Source organism: Macrobrachium rosenbergii, chromosome 29 (assembly GCF_040412425.1).
Source record: "Macrobrachium rosenbergii isolate ZJJX-2024 chromosome 29, ASM4041242v1, whole genome shotgun sequence".
Taxonomy (NCBI): Eukaryota; Metazoa; Arthropoda; class Malacostraca; order Decapoda; family Palaemonidae; genus Macrobrachium; species Macrobrachium rosenbergii.
Window position 1 is genome coordinate 11,000,033 of NC_089769.1, and position 21,455 is coordinate 11,021,487.

Genomic DNA, 21,455 nt, shown 5'->3' on the forward strand with positions numbered 1-21,455 from the left:
TCAGTTACATGCACACACACACACGCACGCGCACACACACACACGCATATATATATATATATATATATATATATATATATATATATATATATATATATATATATATATATATATATATATATATATATATATATATATATATATATATATATATATATATATTGCTTGAGTTTAAATTCCTTGAGAAACCGCGAGAAACATAGATATTCACCGCAATGTTTTAATCTTATAATTTTCCTTAGTATTAATAATGTTGTACCCTCAACTACAATTCTTGCCGTCTCTAAGGTTCTGTGGGTCACAATCGTCACCTTTAATTAACATATGTGTGACATTTGACATGTTTACTATTGCCATTCTAATGCAATTTTTTCTTTACATTTCTATATTTTCTATCAGCTACCAGCTCAATCAGGTGCTCGGGTTACCTAAAATCAGGAATATACTCCTGATTAATGGTTATTAAAGGGCTAAGTCGACTGGATAGTGTTTTGAGCAACGCCATCTGTGAGCAAGAAGATTGTACCTCGAAGAAGGGGGCGAGAACAGAGATTAGTGGCCATTCTCACATCATTTCGTTCTGCGTTCCGTGTCCTAACATCGCCATCATTCCATTCCTGAACGGGAGAACAGTCAATTGAACAAGGGAATAGTATTGCAAGGTCGTCTGTAGTCCTGAAAGAACATTTAAAGGAATTTTATCTCTTGTGTCTCGGCGTGGTGGGAGCGCCTTGGCATTATGGCTGGTGGTGGGGGAGGGTCTTCTGCTGCGGCGGCGGCAGCCCTGTCGTCAGACATAAGCCGCCGCAACCCCCAAGATGAGTATGAACTCATCCAACGTATTGGGAGTGGAACCTATGGAGATGTTTACAAGGTAATCGCGATAACGTTTTACCCAAATTGGATCATCGTCGTCCAAACAACGTTGATCTCCCCAGATACCCCTCGTTTACTTTCATGTTGCCCGTGTTTTTGGCGTGTCGGAATTATTACCAGTCCAAAGACTTTCTCTCATTTTTTGTGCTCCAGTGGCCCACCCAAGTTTGACAGTGAGGTTTTTTTTTTTTTTCATGACAGTTATGAGCCCTTGATTATCCTAGTGTCAGAAATTCGGAGAGGTGGTTAAGTGGCCATTTCATTTTCAGTTTGGGAGACGGGGAGGTAAGTTTCGAGAAATCGGTTTTAATCATCGTCTCTGGGGTGAAATAAGATTTGGCCTAAGCCCTTTTATTCCCTTTAGGCCCTTTTTATTCTCTTCAGGCCCCTTTTATTCTCCATAGGCCCCTTTTATTTTCCTTAGGCCCCATTTATTTCCTGTAGGCCCCATTTATTCCCTTTTAGGCCCCTTTTATTCTCCTTAGGCCTCTTTTATTCCCTTCAGGCCAAGCAAACTATAGAAATATGGGATAACCTTCCACATGGTATGTCAAAACTCACTAAAACACGAGTGTTTTGTATGTTATGGATGATCTGTAAAGAAACATGTATCATACATACATACCTGTTAGATACTAATAATAAATTGCCTTCTTTATCTTGCATAAAATTTAGAAAAATTTAAATATCTTTTTTTAGAAGTTCAGTGAATTGGCATTGGCTAGCCAAAGTTTAAAAATGGTTGATATTTATCATAGCTAGTGTGTTCACCAGTAGAACAGAAATTGTGAGTTTTGATTTACTTGGATGAAACACATTACAAACAGACACTGTTGATCTCTGCCGGCCTTGTTATAAATAACATGTCTTTGATGTCGCTAGACAGTAGTCCTATATTATATGGTAAATTTTTACTTTGATACCAAAGCCACTCCCATGAGTGGTGTGTCTAGTACCAGCTCCATGGAATGAAAAAAAAAAAAAAACGTAAATAACCCAATAACAATTGGTTTTAGGTAGAATTTAGTATGGTTGAGTCGAAAATTACTGATAATCTGGTATGATGCTGTTTTAAAAATATTCTTAGTAAAAAACAGTGCTATTGGATAACCAATAATCAATTAGAACTAAGCAGCAATTTAAATAAATTATAGACCCATTATAGTATTGTACTGTAATGCCACAACTCAATATTGGATTTTTTATACTGTGCTCGGAGGTTCCTTAGACTAGTGTTAAGTATGTTAAGTTCATTATTGAGTTGTGTTATTAAATTAAAATACCTACAATAGGCCTGTAATTTATTAAAATGCTCCTTAGTTCTTATAGATTATTGGTTATCCACTAGCACTGTTTTTTACTAAGAATATTCTAAAACAGTATTATACCAGGTTATCAGTAATTATTTACTCAACTAGTTCACAAAACACCCCAAAAATAGTGAGATGTCAATCTTAAAATTATATCCCAAGAGGTATTATCATTAGTATAAACCAAACTGCTATCCGAGTTGAAAAAGAAGTCTACAAACCCAGGGAAGTAGTCAGGTACAGAAAGAAAAGTTAACTGAGAAGTAAAGAATAAATTTTAATAGAGAAATAAAGAAAAACAGGTAGGATAATTAACAAAGTAAAATAAATCAAACAAATAAATGTTTGTATTGTACTGTGGAGTGAGACTTGAAGTCAGTCTGCTTAACAGAAAGCATTTGTACCAGGTCTGAAATTTAAAAAGTTCTAATGATTTATAAGCAGGATTATTAAGATGATTCCACAGTTTGGTCACAACTGGAAAAAAAGAAAATTGGGTTATATTGGACATTGCAGAATACAAGTTAAGACGTAGAATTCACTGGATATTAAATACTAGCCTGTGTGGTGCAGAGTATAGAATGGGTAGATTTGAATGCCAAGGATGATTAGGATTATAAAGGATATAGCATGCTATGAGGTAATTGCATGCTGGTTCCAGAGGTTAATATAAAGGTGAGACATAAAAAAATTTTTATAATAAGGTTGTAACCAACTGTTTAAATTCCAAGTCAGCTGCTGAAAACTGGACAGGGAACAATATAAAAAAATGAAGAATGAAAAGTGTTCCATTGGGAAAACAAACTGTTGCCTTTTATATAAGTGTATCTCTCAGTGCATGTTGGAATTAGATAGTGAAACTTAGAAACAAGGAGGTTAGCCTACCTGGTGGTAGGTAGCTGAGGTTGGGGGGAACTCCCATTCACCTACCTAGTACCTACTGTCACCAAAGACTTTCTGTGGTCTCATGGGGGGTTAGTGACATCAGTGCACCTCATGCAGTGCACTGTAGGCATTACTACTTAAGGATTCTCCTGGGTGCCACCAAGTTTCAGTAACTGATTGCATGTGGCGCTTAGAAATCTACATAAAAGCTGGTGGTTTTATTCCCAAAGAAACAAGTTTTAATTCTCTATTAATTTTTTTTCATTTTTGCATTGTTTCCATTTGGTTTTCAACACCTGACTTGCATTTTAAATGGTTGGATAAAACCTTATTAAATAATATTTCTTAAATCATGTCTTGATATTAATATATAGCACCAGCATTCCATTAGGTCACTGTGCATACTAATTCAGATATATTGTAATCCTGATCAGTGAGCATTCAGATTTTCCCAGACTATACTTTGCTACATATTACTAGATATGCAGTGAATTTTAACAGGCTTGCCTTGGCCTCATCACTTTTTTTTTTTATTGTACATTTCGTGTTAGTTTTTTTCGTATGGATTTGAATAAGGAAAGTGAACAATGAAAGTTGTGAAGGATGTAAGCATTTTTTAGCAGCTTTATGTCCTTTGGTGATAGTGTAACTATTTTGTTCTTTTGCATTGTTGCTAGGAGTGTGCTAGCAGGTCTCTTACATGTGGAGAGGTTTGGCTGCTTTGGAGGTAGGCCAAAAGATGTGTGCTGGTTTCTTTGAGGGGGGATTAGGCCTACTCAACTTTGATATATCCTTCCAGACTACCCATTTTCTCTCATGTTTTGTTGTAAGAGTTAAGCTTGTAGGGTAGGCAATCAGCCAGTGTTGACCTGGGTCCAAGTGCGTGGTATTGAGTACTGTACAGGTTGTACTCTACCAGTGCTGCTTACTGAGCAAAGTACGACTTGTGGACAGAGTAAGGTGAAGAAATGCAAGAAAATATTTTTTTTATTCCTCCTCTTGGTCATTGTGCTCTTCCTGATCCTTGTCACCTCCTTCTTCTTCTTCTTCTGTCTGTGGGAACAAGAGGAGGACGTCTCAGATGCCTTCCCGCAAGAATTTCTATCAGATTTCGAGTAAGCACCTCCCTCTGTGGGGTTGGCAGCAGTATTCATTCACTTGTTATGGAATGTCTGCCATAGAGAGGATTGCCACGGTCAGAGCATGCTCGTAAGCCAGTGTCACCCCTTTTATACTTCAGCTTAGGTGTGCAGAGAAGAATCTGGTGCTGCTTCCTGCTATAACATATCTTTTATGTAACCAAGGAGAGTACTGCTCATGGACTGAGTAAGAAACATGAGCACTTAATGTCCTCCTCTTCCTCCTCCTTTTCATCAAGCTGTTTCACTTCCTCTTTGTTTTCTTCTGCCTCTTCTTTATGTAGGAAGAAGAAGAGGTGTCAGAAACCCTTTTAAAAGATATTTCTTAGGACTTTTTGAGTGAGTGCCTTCTTTCTTTTGGGGTGTTGGCAGTGGCATCCACTCACCTTTGGGTGGGAAGCCCACTATAGGTAGGCTTGGCATGCGACTCAGAATGTTCTCATGACTCATTATCTCCCTATTTATTTCTAGAACACAAGGGCTGTCTCAGACTCTTTGCATTTGTACCCTTGCCGAGGTACGCAGAAAAGTCATGTGGACCATCTTGTTCAGGAAGTGCATGATCCCTGAATCATGCATTTGCAGACAGATAGTTCATACTTGACAGGTCACTGCTGTATAATACTGCTGGGAATCATGTTGACCATCCATGTGGTTGTGTGAACCCTGATATGGTGAGTGGTGTGTCCAGAACTCTTGATGTTTAAATACACAATTCCTTAATCATGTGTACAACAAGGGTTCACATACTAGTCTAAATATTGTGATGTGCTATTATTGGGGCAAGCTGTGTGCATGTGATTACATAGACACTTGTGGTGCCCTGGTTCATCCAAGATTCCCAATGTGTAGGAAAGCATACTAGAGCAATTATTGGTGTCGCCTAGTTCCATTTCAGCCCATTATATGAAAGTCTACAGGAATGGGGACCACAATGTCAGATGGTTTCGAGTCATCCTAGAATGTCATTCAGCAACTGGTACTGTTAGGGTGGGAAAGAGAAGAGATGGGTATGAGGAGGTACACAGAGGCCATGGGTTTGGAAATAGAAATGAAGATGGGTTTTGTATATTGGAGTTGGCTCAGAGTTTTAAATTGGCTTGTATGAACACATGGTTTCAGAAGTTGGATAAGTACTTGATAACATATGGAAGTGGAGGAGTTCAGAGCCAAATAGATTACATCCTGGTTAGAGGAGCTGACAAAAGCAAGGTGACGAACTGCAAAGTGATCTTGGGAGAAGCGTGTGTTAAACAACATAGGTTGGTGGTGATGGATTTGAAAATGAGAGGGAGGAAACCCAAAAAGAGAAAGATGAGATCCAGAATTAAGATTTAGGAATTTAAAGGAGAAAAGGGGAAACAGTTTATGGGGACAGTGAGAGAGAGAGAGAGAGAGGAGAGATGAGAGATAGGAAAGGGGGAACATAGAAGCTGGACAGGGTAACAGAGCTGAAAATTTGTGGACAGACATGAGAGGAATATGTTGGGGGGGGTAAGGAGAGGAACTGGTGGGAAGAACCAGTGGATATGGAGTGTCAAGAGGAGAAAAAGTGGATATGGAGTGTCAAGAGGAGAAAAGTGATGGTGGAATGGAGAGGTGCAAGAATCAATGAAAAGAAAATCAAAAGCATTTAAGGACTGGAAAGTAAGGCATGCACAGGGTGCAGAGGAACAGTACAGAGAAAAGGAAAGAGACGCGAGGAGGAGGGTAGGTATGGCTATTGGAAGGGCGGCAGAGCAGTTGAATGAAAGACTAGGAACAAGAGAAGGAGAAAAGGATATCTATAAGATTCCACACTGGAGGAAAAGGCAGAGACAGGATTTGGGTAAATTAGTTGTCATCAAGGATAGAGATGGAAATATATTGTATAGGGATGAAGACATTAAGAAGAGATGGAAAGAGTATTTTGAACAACTTTTCAATTCTGAAAATGAGAGAGAGGAGATGAGAAAGCACAGAGGGTGGAGGGACCAGTGATGGAGATACAGGATAGAGAAGTGAAGAGAGCATTAAGTAAAATGTAGCACCAAGTCCATCAGAGTTCCAAATTGAAATGATCCAATTACTAGGTACAGAGGGGGAGAAATGGATGCTGGATTTATTAAAAGCTATATGGGAAGAGGATGAAATGTCAAGTGACTGAGAGGAGAGTCTAATGGTATGTATATACAAGCAGAAGGGAGATGTCATAGATTGTAGTAACTACAGAGGAATTAAACTAACAGAGCATGGATTGAAAGTTTTAGAGAGGATACTGGAAGAGAGATTAAGAGAAATTGGGAAGATCGGGAAACAGCAGTATGGATTCATGAGAGAAAGAGGGATGGTGGATGCCATCTTCATAGTAAGACAGCTACAGGAAAAGAGGCTAGAGGGAAACCAGGAGCTTTATTGTGCATTTATAGACCTGGAGAAAGCAGACGACAGAATCCCAAGAGAAGTGATGTTTTGGTGTTTGAGGAAGAGGAAGGCCCCAAAAAGTTGGTTAGGCTGGTCGAGATGATATATCAGAATGAGCACAAAAGTAATAACAGCGGTTGGGGAAAGAAACAGAAAACTCTGAAATTAGTGTTAGATTACACCAGGGGTCAGCATTAAGCCCACTTTTATTTGTGCTGGCCTTGATGTGTTGAGTGAAGAGATCAGGAATGAAGTGCTGTGGGAGTTGTTGTATGCTGATGATCTGGTGATTACTGCTGAAGATGAGGAGGACCTACAGGAGAAGGGTTGGAAAGTGGCAGGAGTTTTTAGAGGGGTGGCTTAAGGGTGAATGTGAATAAAACAGAGGTTTTAGTGAGCAGTAGAGAAGATAGAGACAGAATAGTAATATAAGAAAGAAGAGGCTCGATTATAAAACAGGTGGAAAAGTTTAAACATTTAGGATCTACTTTAAGCCAAGAGAGAGGATGTGATAAAAGTGGTGTAGGATAAAAGTGGTGTGGGGGATGTGGAGTTGTATGCTGATAAGAAAATGCTAATGATAAGAAAAAGTCAAGATTTATAGTACAGTGATAAAACCAGTGTTAATGTATGGATCACAAACATGGGCTCTAAGAAGAAAAGAGGAAGTAAAGCTTGAGAGAACAGAGATGAGAATACTGAGGTGGATTATGGAAATAGAGATTGGAAAATGATGAAATAAGAAGAAGAGCAGGCTTAGTAAAGATAAAAGAGGTGATAAAAGAGTCACGATTGAGATGGTATGGGCATGTGTTAAGGATGGATGACAAGGAGGGAGTGAAGAGGGCTTGGGGAGAACCTGTTAGAGGAAGAAGATCGAGAGGGAGACAGAGAATTAGATGCGAGATAAAGTGAAGGAAGATATGGAGAGAAGAGGTTTGGTGGAGGGTGATGCCTTTGATAGAAGGCAGTGGAGAAGGCGCATCAGGCAACTGACTCCTTAACATAGGGATAATGGTGGGAAAGAAGAAGAAGGATTGGTATTGTTAGGTCCATGGTCCAAGAGCACTTATCAAGGCAGACTGGTGTGTCAGCCTCTCTTATATTGGGGAATTGTTAGAATCTGATGGTTTCTGTCCTTTAGAGCTCATTGTGCTCAATGATCTCAGGAAAGCAACCACTCCCCCTTTGTTGAGCACATGTCATTTGAGTGTACTCCGTGGGTGCTCAGGTGCAGCAGTTGTTCTGACTGCTGATGTTGCTGCTTGCTCTTGGTGTCATGGACCAGGTTAACAATCAGATCTGCAGATCAGAAGGATCCATGCTGTCCAGCATACTGAGCAAGTTCTACATGCCAGAATATGATTATGTAAAATATTGTACTTAAGTCTGGACTCCTCTTCCATAAAATTTGGCTGAGAGTAGTTTTGCTTAGCAAAATATATTGGTGTTGGATTCCTAAGTTTAGGTGATGGAGAAGAGATGTTCTGGTAGCTGGGACTGCTTTCAAGTACCTGTCCATCAGTCCTCCAGGAAGTACCTCCTCTCTGTCTGTGATCAGACTTGTCTTCCAGTTCAAAGCTCTTTGCTTCAGGCTGGCAATGGTTCTGCAGGTGTTTACCTTGGTATCATCTTGGGTCCACTTGCCAGGTATATGCTTGCTGTGTCACCTGGATGATTGGTTAGTTGTGGTATCCTTGAGGCTCAGATTCTCTGGAACAAAGAACACCTACTTGTATTTTGTTACAACCTGGGGATTGTGATAAACTGGGAGAAGTCGGATCTCATGCCCAGGCAGCAGGTAAAGTACCTGGGCATACTCATAGACCCTGCTGTAATGAGGGTTTTCCCTCTTTCCTTCAGACTTTCTGTTGGCAAGCTCTTGGAAGTTAGTGCCATTCTTGTCTGTGCAGGAGCAACCAGCTCAGCTTTGGCAGGTTACCCTCTGCCACCTGTTTGTATTTGCAAGTTTCTTTTTCACAGGTGACTCAATCTGCACTCACTTTAGTGGCAGCTGTAGTGGCACTGGATAACCCCAAGCAATCTTCCCTCCCATCATGTGCCCTTAGGAAGATCATAGGAGATCTTGCAGTGTGGCTGGGTGACAGGGATCTACTCGCAGGAGTTCCCCTGACCTCTTCACCTCCCTAATGCATCTGTTTGAAGGAGGGTTGATGTGTACACCTGAACAGCTAATTCATTTCAGGTGAGTGGGCAGAGGATGAAACTCATCTGCATATCAGCACTATGGAAATGCAACAACATTGCTGGCCTGCAAGCATTCTGGGAACATTTGATAGCTCATTTGGTAGTTTTAATGAGCTATAAAACCACCTTAGTGGGTTATGTCATCAAGCAGGTGGGGGAACGGTTTCTCTTCACCACTGTTAGTTGTTAAGGCAGGTGCATGAGTGGGTGGTTCGCCACGCCATTGAGCTGTCAACCAGTTCAGCTGGTGGGATCGATAGAGTGGTCTGCACGTTTTCATGTAACAGAAAGGTTTGAACTTTGGCAAACACTGAGGATTAACAGGAAGCTCCCAGTGTTCTGCTCTTCTGTACCAGATCCCTTGGCAGTGTTGGAAGTTGCCTTCAGCATCCATAGGACAGTCTGAACAGTTATGTCTTTCTGTTGTTCATTTTGATCTGCCTGGTGATCAGTTGAGCATTAATCACATATGGGTTTAGAATGATCCTGGTGGTGCCTCGTTGGCGTCATGCTGAGTGGTTTCCTAATCTGCTGACCCTCTTGGTGTAGGTGGCAAGAGAGATTCCCCCATGGCCCATTCTTTTTTGTCAGTTGCTCATTCTTAGGTATTACCAGGAGGTACAGTTCTTCCAACATATGCTTGGAATTTATCCGATAGTTCTTGCGAGAGAGGCTTTTCTTGCAGAATTACACATGATGGGTGGTTACTCTTGCCATTCTCTTTGAATGTGTACCTAGGAAGGTGGGCCATCTTCTGTAATTGGTGATGTAAAAGGGGGTGTCTCTTCAGTTTGAATATTGCTCAGCAGACCATGGACTTCCTCGTCTACCTTGTTGAGGTAAGCTCCTCCTACACTGTGGTGACTGGCTTTTGCTGCCTTGAGCCAGGTCTTCAAACTGAAGAGCATAGTGCTGTCTGATTTGGTTTGCCTGTTTATGGAGGCTTCAGCCCCTGGAATGGGATGTGACTTTCGCCCTTTCTAGCCTAACTCAGTTGCTGTATGACTCCTTCAGCTAACCCTGAGACTGAGCTGTCACAATCCAGACTGTTTTCCTGCTAGCCTTAGCCTTGATGAAGTGTATTGTCAACTTATACAGCCTTTCTTCTCATCTAGTACTCTTGAGACTGAGGGTTGGAATCTCTCATTCTCATTCATTCCCGGGTTTATTGCAAATCTCAGAATCTGTCAGTTTCTGATGAGAGTTATGTGGTCTTTGATTTTCTCTCTCCAGGACCTGTCTGGTGGTTTGGATGAGAGACTTCCATGCCTTGTGCGAGCTGCAGATGCTACCTAAGTTTAACCCCAACCTTCAGGCCAGAGAGTTGATGCATCATTGCAAGTACTGGCGAGCACAAATGGTAGATGTCCAGGAACACCATTTTCTTTAGTACCTCTGGTGAAGTAGACTGTCATATAGTTTAGGGAAAAACTCTTGAAGTTTTGGGACATGGAACTGTATCTGGCATTTTGGAGTAACTTTTCAGTAGCACTGGTAATGCAAGCAGGTGTCTGAAGCATCAGACCACTTTTATCTCATTCTGCCTGAGGAAATCACCCATTGGTTCCCAGACACCTTCTCCTTGGGACCCATGGTGGATTCTTAACAGGTTGTGTAATCACTTAAGCTCTTTTGGAACAGAAAGAATCATACCTAAACTATTTGGAAGGTGTGAGACTGAGGACAAATAATTTAGTGGTTGGCTTTTCTCCCTTCCTCCCCCAGTGGGGCAACAGCTTGGGCCAAGTACGTACTGGACCGGCTAAGATGCATGTGGCTACGCAGTTGAGCCCACAGTCAGTGGATAGGGTGTGACTCCGTGCTCTCTCTTCTAATTTTTTATTGGCTAGATTTAGGTACCTTCCAACTTGTGCCACCCACATAGGGTCACACTTGGTTCTCCAAGAATTTTCTTTTCAAGTGAAATCTCAGGAGAATTTCACTCAGGCTCAGAACCCTACCTCTCTTTCATCCCAATGCCAGACCAGATTGAAACTTACTGAAGTCATCGCTTCCTTGTTCAAATACACTGATATTTCTGGATGGGCCCCAACTTAGCAGTCAGTTGAGAGACAACTTCCCACCTGAGGATTGAGTGTTATTTTTTTTTTCTTTTTTTTTTGCATATTAGAGAGTGGTTTCTATATCTGTAGGAACAAATAAATTTTTATTAACAAAATTTGAGTAACTTTTTTTTTCTAGGTATACAGTACCACTTGAGCCTTTTTATCATAATCCCACTTCACCTTCCCCACTTTATCCTTGATGCCAACAGAAAAAGTCTTGGCTAGCACTAAGTAAATGGGGAACTCCCCCACTTACGTGGCTGCCACCAAATAACCAGTGTGCTACCAAGCTTCAGGAACTATTTCCAGCTTGTGCTCAGGAATATAAGATAAAAGGCTTTGGTTTCTGTACCAAGGACAGATAGAATTAACTTGAAAATCTTTTTGTGTATTTGGTGAAAAATAGATATCACACCAGTATCTTGCTGACCACCTCCTTGCAGTGGTTATTCCACAGGACAAAATGAGTTAAGATCTTGGTTGACCTAACCTAGGCTATCAGACTCCAGACTCTACATGGGATGACATGGTTTACACTAACAGTATTGGTTAAGAATGAATAAAACCCAAGATAATCAGTCATAAAATTATGCAGTTCATAAGATCAGTGTGAAATCAGTATAACTATCATTTACTTACCTTAAGGTTTATTTATGAAATATTATTGGCCTAGGTTCTAGGGAAGGTTAACATAGGCCATTTGAGGGACCACATTTTTCTGCTTGAAACAATTTTTATATTTACAAAGTTAGTCTGGCATGACGGGCAAACTGGCATTTATTGGTTAAGCTAAAAGTATTGCAGGATCTCAGTACAGTAGTTTGCAGTTAGTGTTAGGTTTTGTTAGTTTGCTGTGCAAGCTAGGCTAGGCCAGACTTCATCAACATTGGGCTCATGCTAGGCTAGGCTAGGCTAGATTGCTAAGCAGCTAGGTTGGCACAGTAAGTACTAGGATGTCCTAGTCCAAGAGACTAAGTCCTAGCTCTTAGCTTAAGTCTAGTTCCTAGCTAGTTAAACTTACAGAATTATTTGTAGTAATTCCTTGATTTGGTGAACTAATTCAGCCAAATGGTCATTCACTACATTGGTTTTGTTCATATAGAACGAAAAAACGCAGAGCCTTTAATGTAGTAATATTCCTCGTGCAAGATGAAAATGGCCATTGAAGCTTGTTAACAATGTGGTTAATTGGTGGTAGATGTGTGAGTTAGGAGTCGCCCACTTTTCTGTGCTCTGCCCAACCCCAAGTTGAAGCTTTCATCTTTTTAATATGTATGGATAAGAAAAGTGAACACTGGAAACTGCAAAGGATGTAAAATAGATATATGACTGGTCCATGTCCTCATAGTTAGTACTTCTTGCAAGTGTGTACTGGCTAAAATTCACGTTGAAAGAAGTTTGGCAAGAATGAAGAGAGGCCAAAGACATATGTGGGCGTGTTCTTGGTGGCATTCTCTCTCTCTCTCTCTCTCTCTCTCTCTCTCTCTCTCTCTCTCTCTCTCTCTCTCTCTCTCTCTCTCTCTCTCTCTCTCTCTCTCGTGTGTGTTGTTGGAACTGAATTGAATTGATTATAGAATTCAGGCCAAAGGCCAAGCACTTGAACCTATGAGGTCATTCAGTGCTGAAACATAAACTGACAGTAAAAGGTTTGAAAGGTGTAACAGGAGGAAAAAAAACCTCACATTTGCACTATGAATCACTGCTGGAAGCTTTGCTTGAGAACTTGGAGATGTAGCTGTCTTTTAGTTTTTCTGAGTGTCCCATCTTTCTCTTTTGTTCCTGTTAAGGAGCTCAGTGCTAATGAGGCCATCTTGTTTATGGAGAAAGCCCAGCTGTACAGAGCACAGGCCATACTCCAACACTGGTATTACCTGCTTTAACTGCACCTTCTGCTGTAAGTTAGGAGGAAAGTAAGACTTGTGGATAGAGTCAGGTGAAGCAATGCAAGCGCATACTTTCATCCTAGCCTCCTGTATCTTCTGCCTTCCTGTCATAGGAAGAGAAATATCATCTTGGAAGCCTTTTTACAAAAAGACCCATCAGACTTCAAGTGAGTGGATGTCTTCAAAGCCTGGTGTTGGTGTGTGCTCACCTCTGATTAGACATCTGATATAAATAGGGTTGTTCCTTCTGCTCTAGATCACTTTTGACTGATCTTGTGAAAGTCTATGACAACATTCCAGAGGTCTTTGGTATTGTTAGGAAAGGTTTCAACAATCCTCTCTTCTCATGACAAGTTTCAGCTGAGAGTAGTTCTTTGTGGTATGGATAACCATCCATACCACATTTTTACTCTTTCCGATGAGTAAAATTGAGGTAGTATTGGACAAGGGGCATTAAAATAGCTAGGAAAACCATGATCTGTTGTGCAATCTCCTTCAGCCCCAAGGGCATAGCAGGGAATGGTTGTCAAACCTTCAGGGGCAGTCATGCCTCATGTGTCCAGTAGTGGGAAGGTTCAGACTTCTTTTGAAACTGCAACAGGGGGACCTCTATCAATAAGATTTTTGATGATGGATCATTTGGTAGAGATTTTTTTGCCATCTGTTGAGCTCAGTATGTTATGCTCATTGATGGCAGTAATCAAAGGTTGGTGATTTGTTGGGATTTATCATAAGGATATGCATGAAGTTTTTTATTTTTGCTTATTGGCATTGCCAGCACTTGCACAACGCTGTACTGGATACAAACTTATTCATAAAGAGTCTTAACTTTATGACAGAATGGTCAATTCCCAAATTTCCCTTGAAACAGAGTATAGTACTTAACATGTATTCAGTTTTAATTTTTAATTTATTTGTTGGTCTGTTCCAAGGTATTTGGTTTTTTGTTACTTAACACCCTCTTGTTCAGCCAAAAACATTTTATAGATAGCCACTTTTACCATTTCGTGTATCATTGTAAATCATAATGCTTTTATATTTATCACAATATTTTTATTTCTTTTTCTACTATGTGTAGGTGATCTTAATATTGCTAACTTAATAGTTTATCTTTTGAACTGAAATTCTTTTATCATGAAGTATGGTAAAGTTGAAATTAATTATAAAAAATTTTTATTTTTCAGGCGAAACGACTCATTACAAATGAGTTTGCGGCCATTAAAGTCATCAAACTGGAACCTGGTAAGGACTGTTGAATGGGAAAGATGTTTTGTTTTGCATTTTAAAGTCTAAGTTAATTTAATTTTTTAGTGTTAAATGGCTACAGTATTATATTCTTTTCACCTTCAGCAACTGTTGGTAGTCATTAAAGATTGAAAATGACATGATTAATGGTGAAAGATAAGCCAGTGGCATGGTATCCCCACTAACCTGTCAGAAACCCTTCACTTTTTATTTGGCTGCTGTCAAGTCAAGACATCAGGTGCTTCTGCAGTTATGGAAACTTGACTGGTTTATGGACAAATAATGTTGTGTTTTGCTTGCTCCCGTATCCTGTTATTTTTTTTTTTTTCACAAGTTCTGTGTCAAGTTTACAGGGTCAGTGCTTTGCAACTATTATATTATGGTTCATACAGTATACTGTACAGCAAAACTTGGTTTTGTATACTTAAACTTCATCAGTTACAAGAGAGCCATACTGTCTTCTGCTGGAGTGGATTGATGTGTATCCAGAGGAAAGCTGGGTTCCACCTCGATCCTCCTGCTCTCTCCTTCCTTCCTTTGCCTTCGGACTGCTGAAGGAGGGAATGCCTGCCAGGAGTCTGGGTTATCTTTCAGATTTCCCTTGTGCATTCCCTTCTCCAGTAGAAGAGATGCTTGTCTTTGACCCTTTTACAAATTGGGATCGGAGATCTAGGAGAAGGCTGAGCTTAGTCATGTAAGTTTGTGAGTGACTTTCAGTAAGGTTTACACTGCATGTTTATTTTGTTCCTTCCTTTGATTGATCTTCCAAGCTGTCCAGGACTGTCCATGTTGATATTCTGTTTTGCTCTTGAATATGACAAGATATCAAAGGACTCTTCTCTAACACTCTTATGACTGGTGCTAAGGTGTTTTGGGGGCCAGGGGAGCCTCTGTGATCAGTGAAGAACTTGACTAAAGGGTATTGACCTTATCTAGGACCTTTGGTTGCTTCAGTTGTTGTCCTTCAGGCCTTTGAGATTACAGTTTAAAAAAAAAAACTTTCTCAGAATTTTCTTGATGGAAAGTCTACAACTTTTAGAATTTATTCATATGCAAAGTATATTTCAGATTAATGGGGGAACCTTACCCTCTTTCCTTTTCCTCCTCTCTGTCTGTCATGGCTTCCTGGCCACTAAATTGGAGATGGTTGGAAGTATTGTATGTCTTCTCCAGGGATCAGCCAGAATTCTTCCTTGTATGTGTTCTTTTGGGGATCAGCTAGTGCTCATTTTCCTGTAGAAAGATGAGAGAAGTCAACATTAAAGTTCAGGTTTCACAGGAGAGGTTTGGAATTATGACACATTTATCACTAGATTCTTAGTAATTGCTTTATCAGTTTTATCTTGTAACCATTTTTCATCACAGCACTGAATAAGCAAATGGTTCAAGTGCCATGTTATCAGACCAAACTTTCTTAAATCAATCACTCAAACTTAGTGTTCTCAATGAAGCTTTCTTGCTTTTGTCTATTCTTTATTGTATCCCAGGTCTCATCTGATATCGAAGGCTTCTGCCCTGTTACCTTTTTCCAGCAGATTCATTACAGCCTTGATGTCAAATCAATCCATGCTTCCTCTCCTCAGATAAGTCATGTAGAACTGTGAATCTATTTCATCATTCAGTTGCAAAAGCCTTTTGATATTCATGTACAAGAAGCATTACTGTACGAAATCTTCATTATTTGGGATGAATCTTACCTGCTTTTAAAGTTATCCTATATCTTTGCGCTGACATGTGAGTCTGCATTCAAACGAAAGATCGAATGGCTGCCCAGATGACTATCTACTGTAGTATACACCTGTTCTCCACCAGGTGTGTTTTGCATGGTGTAGCTCTTGTCATAATTCTCCTTGCTGCCATGGTTTATACAGGAAACCCCCCATATTCACATTCTCAGGATCCGCGGACTCACCAGTTCACGGATTTCTCTATGGAGCATATATACACATTATTCATGGAAAATTCACCAGTTTGCAGTATTGTTCACTGACAAATATTCACTAATTACTGTCATTTTCATGACTAAATGCACTTTTTGTGATACAACTATTAAAATACTCAGGTACCCAGGTAGTGCTTAAGTTACAATAATTCAATTTTGCTATTGGGTAAGCAATTAATACTGATAAGACAATATTTATAAAATAATTTTAAATTTCGCTCGGGGCGCAGGCAGCAACATACAATCAGGCAGCAAGAGAGACCAAATTACAATTGACCAACTTCTTTTCCTCCATCTCTCTATCCCATCTTCTAGATAAAAAAGTAAAAGAGAACGATAAAAATATTGTTAGTAACGTTATACTCTTGCATAAATGCGCACAGCCATAAACAACTGAACAAGAAACCGTTGTTTTGCTTATAACTGAATTGGATAACAACAGTTGTTTTGCTTGTTTTTCAACCATCATATGGTAGTAAATAATTACTGGTTTATCGGCGTTGGTAGGCGGTTTATCGGTGTTGACAGGCAACTTATCGCCGTCTGTAAGTAATTTTCAGTGTGATAAGCGGTTTATTGGTGTTGGTAAGCAGTGTATTGGCGTTGATCGTTACCATTTATTACCATAATTACTGTGATGTTCCAGTTAACAACAATTTTCAGTTATCAGCACTCAGCCAGGAACTGAACCTCTGCCGTTAACTGGCGACTGCCTGTGCTCTGTTGCCTTTTTTTTTGTCATCTGCTTTAATTTCAGTTGTAGTGTGGCAATGACAAGTTGTTGATCACTGCCAGTATTTGCTCTTCTGTAACTCCTAAAATTCAGTGTTCTTTTTCTCTCTGGGTTAATAGTTATTTTATCTCTGGTTTCTGTGACTGCCATCCTGAGATATCAAAGTGTATTTATGGATGCCCTTCTGTTGGAAAAGAATGCCTACAGTTACTGAAATTATTTACAACACAAAAGCCAATAAGTATCACTCTTTGCTTTTGGGCATATATTCATTTGCAGTCTCTCCCAGGGCTTTACTGTCATTAAATCCTCCATACTTTTGTTGTCCCTGCCAGCATTCATATCACCAGCAAGAATGACAATTATATTCATGAATGCTATAAAATACACATATATAATATAAATTTTATACAATAAATGTTAAAATAAATGAAAATTGAACAAAATTTGTTAAATACTATAGGCCTACTGTCTCTTACCTGTACGTCACTATTTTGCATATACAGTACAGTAATAAAAATTTTATTAAAAAACAAAATTAACATGCCATACATGCACTGAAAATCAAATGAAATGGAATAAAACTATTTAACTCTTGCTTTCTGCTAGTTAATTACCCTGTTACCAAGCTTCAACAATTTGATAAGCTTTCACTGAAGGTATACCTATAAAAGGCTTCAATTACATGAAAGATTGCAGATTTGTATATCAAGGAAAAATACAAATGATCCTGAATGTTATATTGTGGAATAAAAACAGTATTTTATTTCAAATAAAAACCCCATCATAAGGCAGCCTTTGATCTGGAATAATCACTATAGTTTTGAGCCACTCTAGATTCCTCTGAGTGCGAGTAGATACATGGACGTGGCCAAGAAAGTCTGCAAGAATAGAAAGAAAGAATTTTTATCAAAGACGTCAAGATCACTTCAGGAACATCAAACTGTTCATTTAATCTTTTAAGGCTGACTGCCCTCAAAATATAACAACCATTATTCAAAGTCATAGTAGGGGTTTCTTTAATTACAGGAAATCCCATAATTTTGCATTGCTTGAGAGTTTTCTTACAGTACAACATTTCTAATTTATCTCGATTTATAGTACTGTATCATTATTTTCAGACATATGGATAAATGAAGTATTAATTGTATCAACATTTGTAATTGACTTATGTTCGAAATTACATTTATATACTGAAAAACCTGATTCTGGTATATAAACATGAGAACACTCTTTACAAGGACTGCAATAAATTCCTGAAGTGCATTAAAATCTGGTGGAGTCTTAGCTTAAAACTTGATCATCATTCTAGGATAGTTACATAATGCCTTGGCTGACAACTGTCCAATTCTTTCAAAGAGTTATCCTGGAGATATGGAATCACCAAATAAATGTAACAAGGTTTTTGCAACAAGGTTGGATAACAAAAAAATAATCAGTCAGAAAAGAAATTTCTCTTGTCAATGAAAACAGGGCTGCAAATTATGTAGGCATTTAGGAACAGTGAGGAGAAAGGAGAGATCTTTATTTTCTCATCATGATAAAAAAAAATCAACTTGCATATTAACTTATTGCTATGTGTATGTTTTCTAAAAAATTTAATAAAATAGTGTTACTATAACTAATGATTAATATATCCAAAGAAAGCCATTTGAATTGTCATGTTCCCATTTACATTTGATCGTAATTGATAGACACAGTGGAATAAGTAGCTGAAAAAGTATATGGTAACTTTGTAACTCAAATAGACCAGATATCATCAGCATACCTAAACTAAGGGATATGAGGTGGAAGAATACGATATAATATTTTGTTTTCAGCTTATTCTGTAGGCAGGTTATTTACAATTGGGGAAAGAGGAGAGCCCATGGAACAACTAAATTGTTTGTTAATAAAATATCCCATGAAAAGTAAGAACGTTAATATAAATGCACAACTTTATTAGGTGTATTAATATGTGGGGGGGATGGTAATGGGTATTGGTTCATATTTTCTCAATTTGTTGCTAAAAAGTTTAAGTTGCACTCATCTTCAGCCTCCTTAAACAAGAGGACTACATTGTAACTTATCTTCTCCCCAATTGAGAAAAGTAATTTTTACTTTTTTTATAAAATTCAAATATTTTGGGATGAATCTTACCTACTGTTTAAGATAGCTATTTATCTCTGTGCTAGCTATTTATCTCTGTGCTGATAGGCAAGGAGATAAAAGCTATTTTTAACTGTAGGTAAGTATTCAGATAAAGTTTTAATAAAAATTTATATTTTTCTTATGAGCCTTGGAAAACTTACCAAGAATTGGAGACAAGACTGATGCTATCCATTTAGCTAAGAGATATGAAGGGCCCCGTTGTTTGAAATAATGGGATGTAATGGAATGTTTGGTTTATGGATTTCGTAAACCTATATAAGGTAAAAATGGAAGACTTTTGATGAATCTATTGGCAGTCGAAATTCACATTTCTGGTTACTGTATTTTGTTGAGTTTTCTGTTAAAATAAACCTGAATACAGGAAAAGGGATTAGCAGTTAACATTTATAGGTACCTCTGTCTATTATTACAGGTTTTCCACCATCATCTGCTTTGATGATTATAAAATTGCTTTTCTTTTTTGAGGGAATTAGAAGTTTTATATATGTAACTTACCAAGTAATTATTTAGCTATTAGTTTCTCCTTTTACGGCAGCTTTAGATTCGAAATTCACGGTAGCACTATTGTTTTGGTGCAGGTAAGTGCCCGCCCACTTCAGGGGGAAGTATAGGTACAACATACTGGGAAAGTATAGGTACAACATAGCGGGGAAGTATAGGTACAACTTAGCTGAAGAACTCATTTTGTTTCTGCCGCTCAATGACCCAACATCGTTGTTAAGCAGCTTTGTTTTTGATTGTTAGGATTGTTCACCAGATGGTCTTGCTTATAGTCAAAGGATTTGGTGAAGTATTCTGGACTTCTGGTGGCCTCTGCGCTAAATTACCTAGGTTAGTTAAGCTTAGTTGGCCTTTTTTTTTTTTGTATTGATTGTGACTTATCATCAGTCACTAGTGCTTCTAGTAACCAGTATTGTAGCAGGAGCTGCAGTACCAGGTTGACATCATCTAAATATGACTTACATTCTATTTGTTATCATTGCCGAGGACAAATTTGTTTTCCTGACTTGACATGTGAGGAGTGCGAAGACTGGGGCGACAGTAAATGGAAAATTTTCAGACAAGTTAGAAAAAGCTAGACTGAGAAAGGCGGCTGCTAGAGCTGAGGCTAGGGCACCAGTGTCTTCTTCTCCTAAACCGGTTATTTACGACACCTGTGACTGCTTTTTCTCTTATTCCCAGCTCTCTTTACGCTCCCTTCTACTCCATTACCTGGCTTTCATCCCTCTGAACCTAGCGCCATTGCCGGTCTCGAAGCCTGGATTGACAAGAAGTTTGACGCATTAGTGGATACTGCCACTCAAATAGGAGCTTCAGTGAAAGTCCTTTTAGACAAGCATAAACGAACTGAGCTCTTCAGCTGTGTTGTTCCTATACTTCCCCGGAAGTGGGCGGGGCACTTACCTGCACCAAAACAATAGAGCACTACTGCCAATTTCAAATCTAAAACTGCCATAAAGTAGAAACTAATAGCCTTGTAATTACTTTGTAAGTATATATAAAATCATATTTTATTATAAAAATGTCATTTTTCTATGTCTAAGTGGAATATTATTTCTGCTCATCATAGTTTTTGTGAAAGCATCTTACAAGAGGCCTCTCAGACTAGAACATCCATCAGATACTACTGAATTCATGGCACCATTCATCTTAATGATAGTAAGTTTAGCGATACCCTGTTCTCACAACAGTGCTGATGCAGAAACCTTGGCTGATGTTTCCTCTAGTAGTTAGATATAAGGGACCTTGCAATTCAATGATAATCAGAAAGAAGTTGCATAAAGTGATCACAGAAGAAGGCAAAGAGTAGTCTTAGGGCAACAAGTACCATAGGGTGTAGCTGAATCACTTTCTGTATGGATAAGGAAGTACAAAGTTAAGATCTGTTCTTATGGCATCCTTTAATCTAGAATAATCACTACACTTTTTGGCCATACTAGGCTTGAAACTTTACTGATCATTCTAGATTTAAAGAATATCTTAAAGACAGGATTTTTATAGACATAAAGCATGTACTGTAATTCATCATGTATGTTATTTTCTTTTCTTTTAGCTTCGAATATGGTGTGACTCTATTTCTCTAAAACTTGAGTTATGTGGCAGGCAGGAGGATGCTACACAAGACAAATTGTAGTTAGGAAACCCATAATGGGAAGAATCTCTAAAAAAAATACGTCGTAGAGTTACGAATAAAATTTGAAATGTCACAAAGATGCAGCTGAACAAAAACATATGGTTTTGGTAAAGATGGCTTTGGTTGTCAGAATGCTCATATTGTATGAACTAAAGCATAGCTGATGTGCAAACAAATTTTGAGATATATTTTTCACCCTCATTGTGTTTTTTCTAGGTGATGATTTCACCATTATTCAGCAAGAAATCCTTATGATGAAGGACTGCCGGCATCCAAATATCGTTGCTTACTTTGGAAGTTATCTTCGCCGGGACAAACTCTGGATATGCATGGAATTTTGTGGTGGGGGTTCTTTGCAGGATATCTATCACAGTAAGTAAAAGTTATGTCATTACTTATCAGTTCTGATTATAATTGCCATTTTAGTAGCATGCCCACCATACAGTGTCTTCTCTATTCATCTTATTACAGTAAAAGCTT

At 38.8% G+C, this 21,455-nt stretch overlaps 1 protein-coding gene across 11 annotated transcripts in view; it reads left to right on the plus strand.

Moving 5' to 3' along the window:
• The first annotated feature begins 509 nt into the window (after window positions 1-509).
• hppy (MAP4K3-like protein hppy) overlaps window positions 510-21,455 on the plus strand; it is a 181,877-nt gene continuing 160,931 nt past the window's right edge. For 4 of the 11 annotated variants that reach the window (XM_067131024.1, XM_067131026.1, XM_067131027.1 and 1 more), the window contains exons 1-3: window positions 617-874; window positions 13,955-14,012; window positions 21,192-21,347. In XM_067131024.1, the coding sequence (XP_066987125.1) occupies window positions 740-874; window positions 13,955-14,012; window positions 21,192-21,347 (349 nt within the window). In that variant the 5' untranslated portion in view covers window positions 617-739. Of the gene's footprint in view, window positions 875-13,954; window positions 14,013-21,191; window positions 21,348-21,455 lie in introns of all 11 variants that reach the window. The other 7 variants (XM_067131028.1, XM_067131033.1, XM_067131029.1 and 4 more) reach the window with 4 other exon arrangements.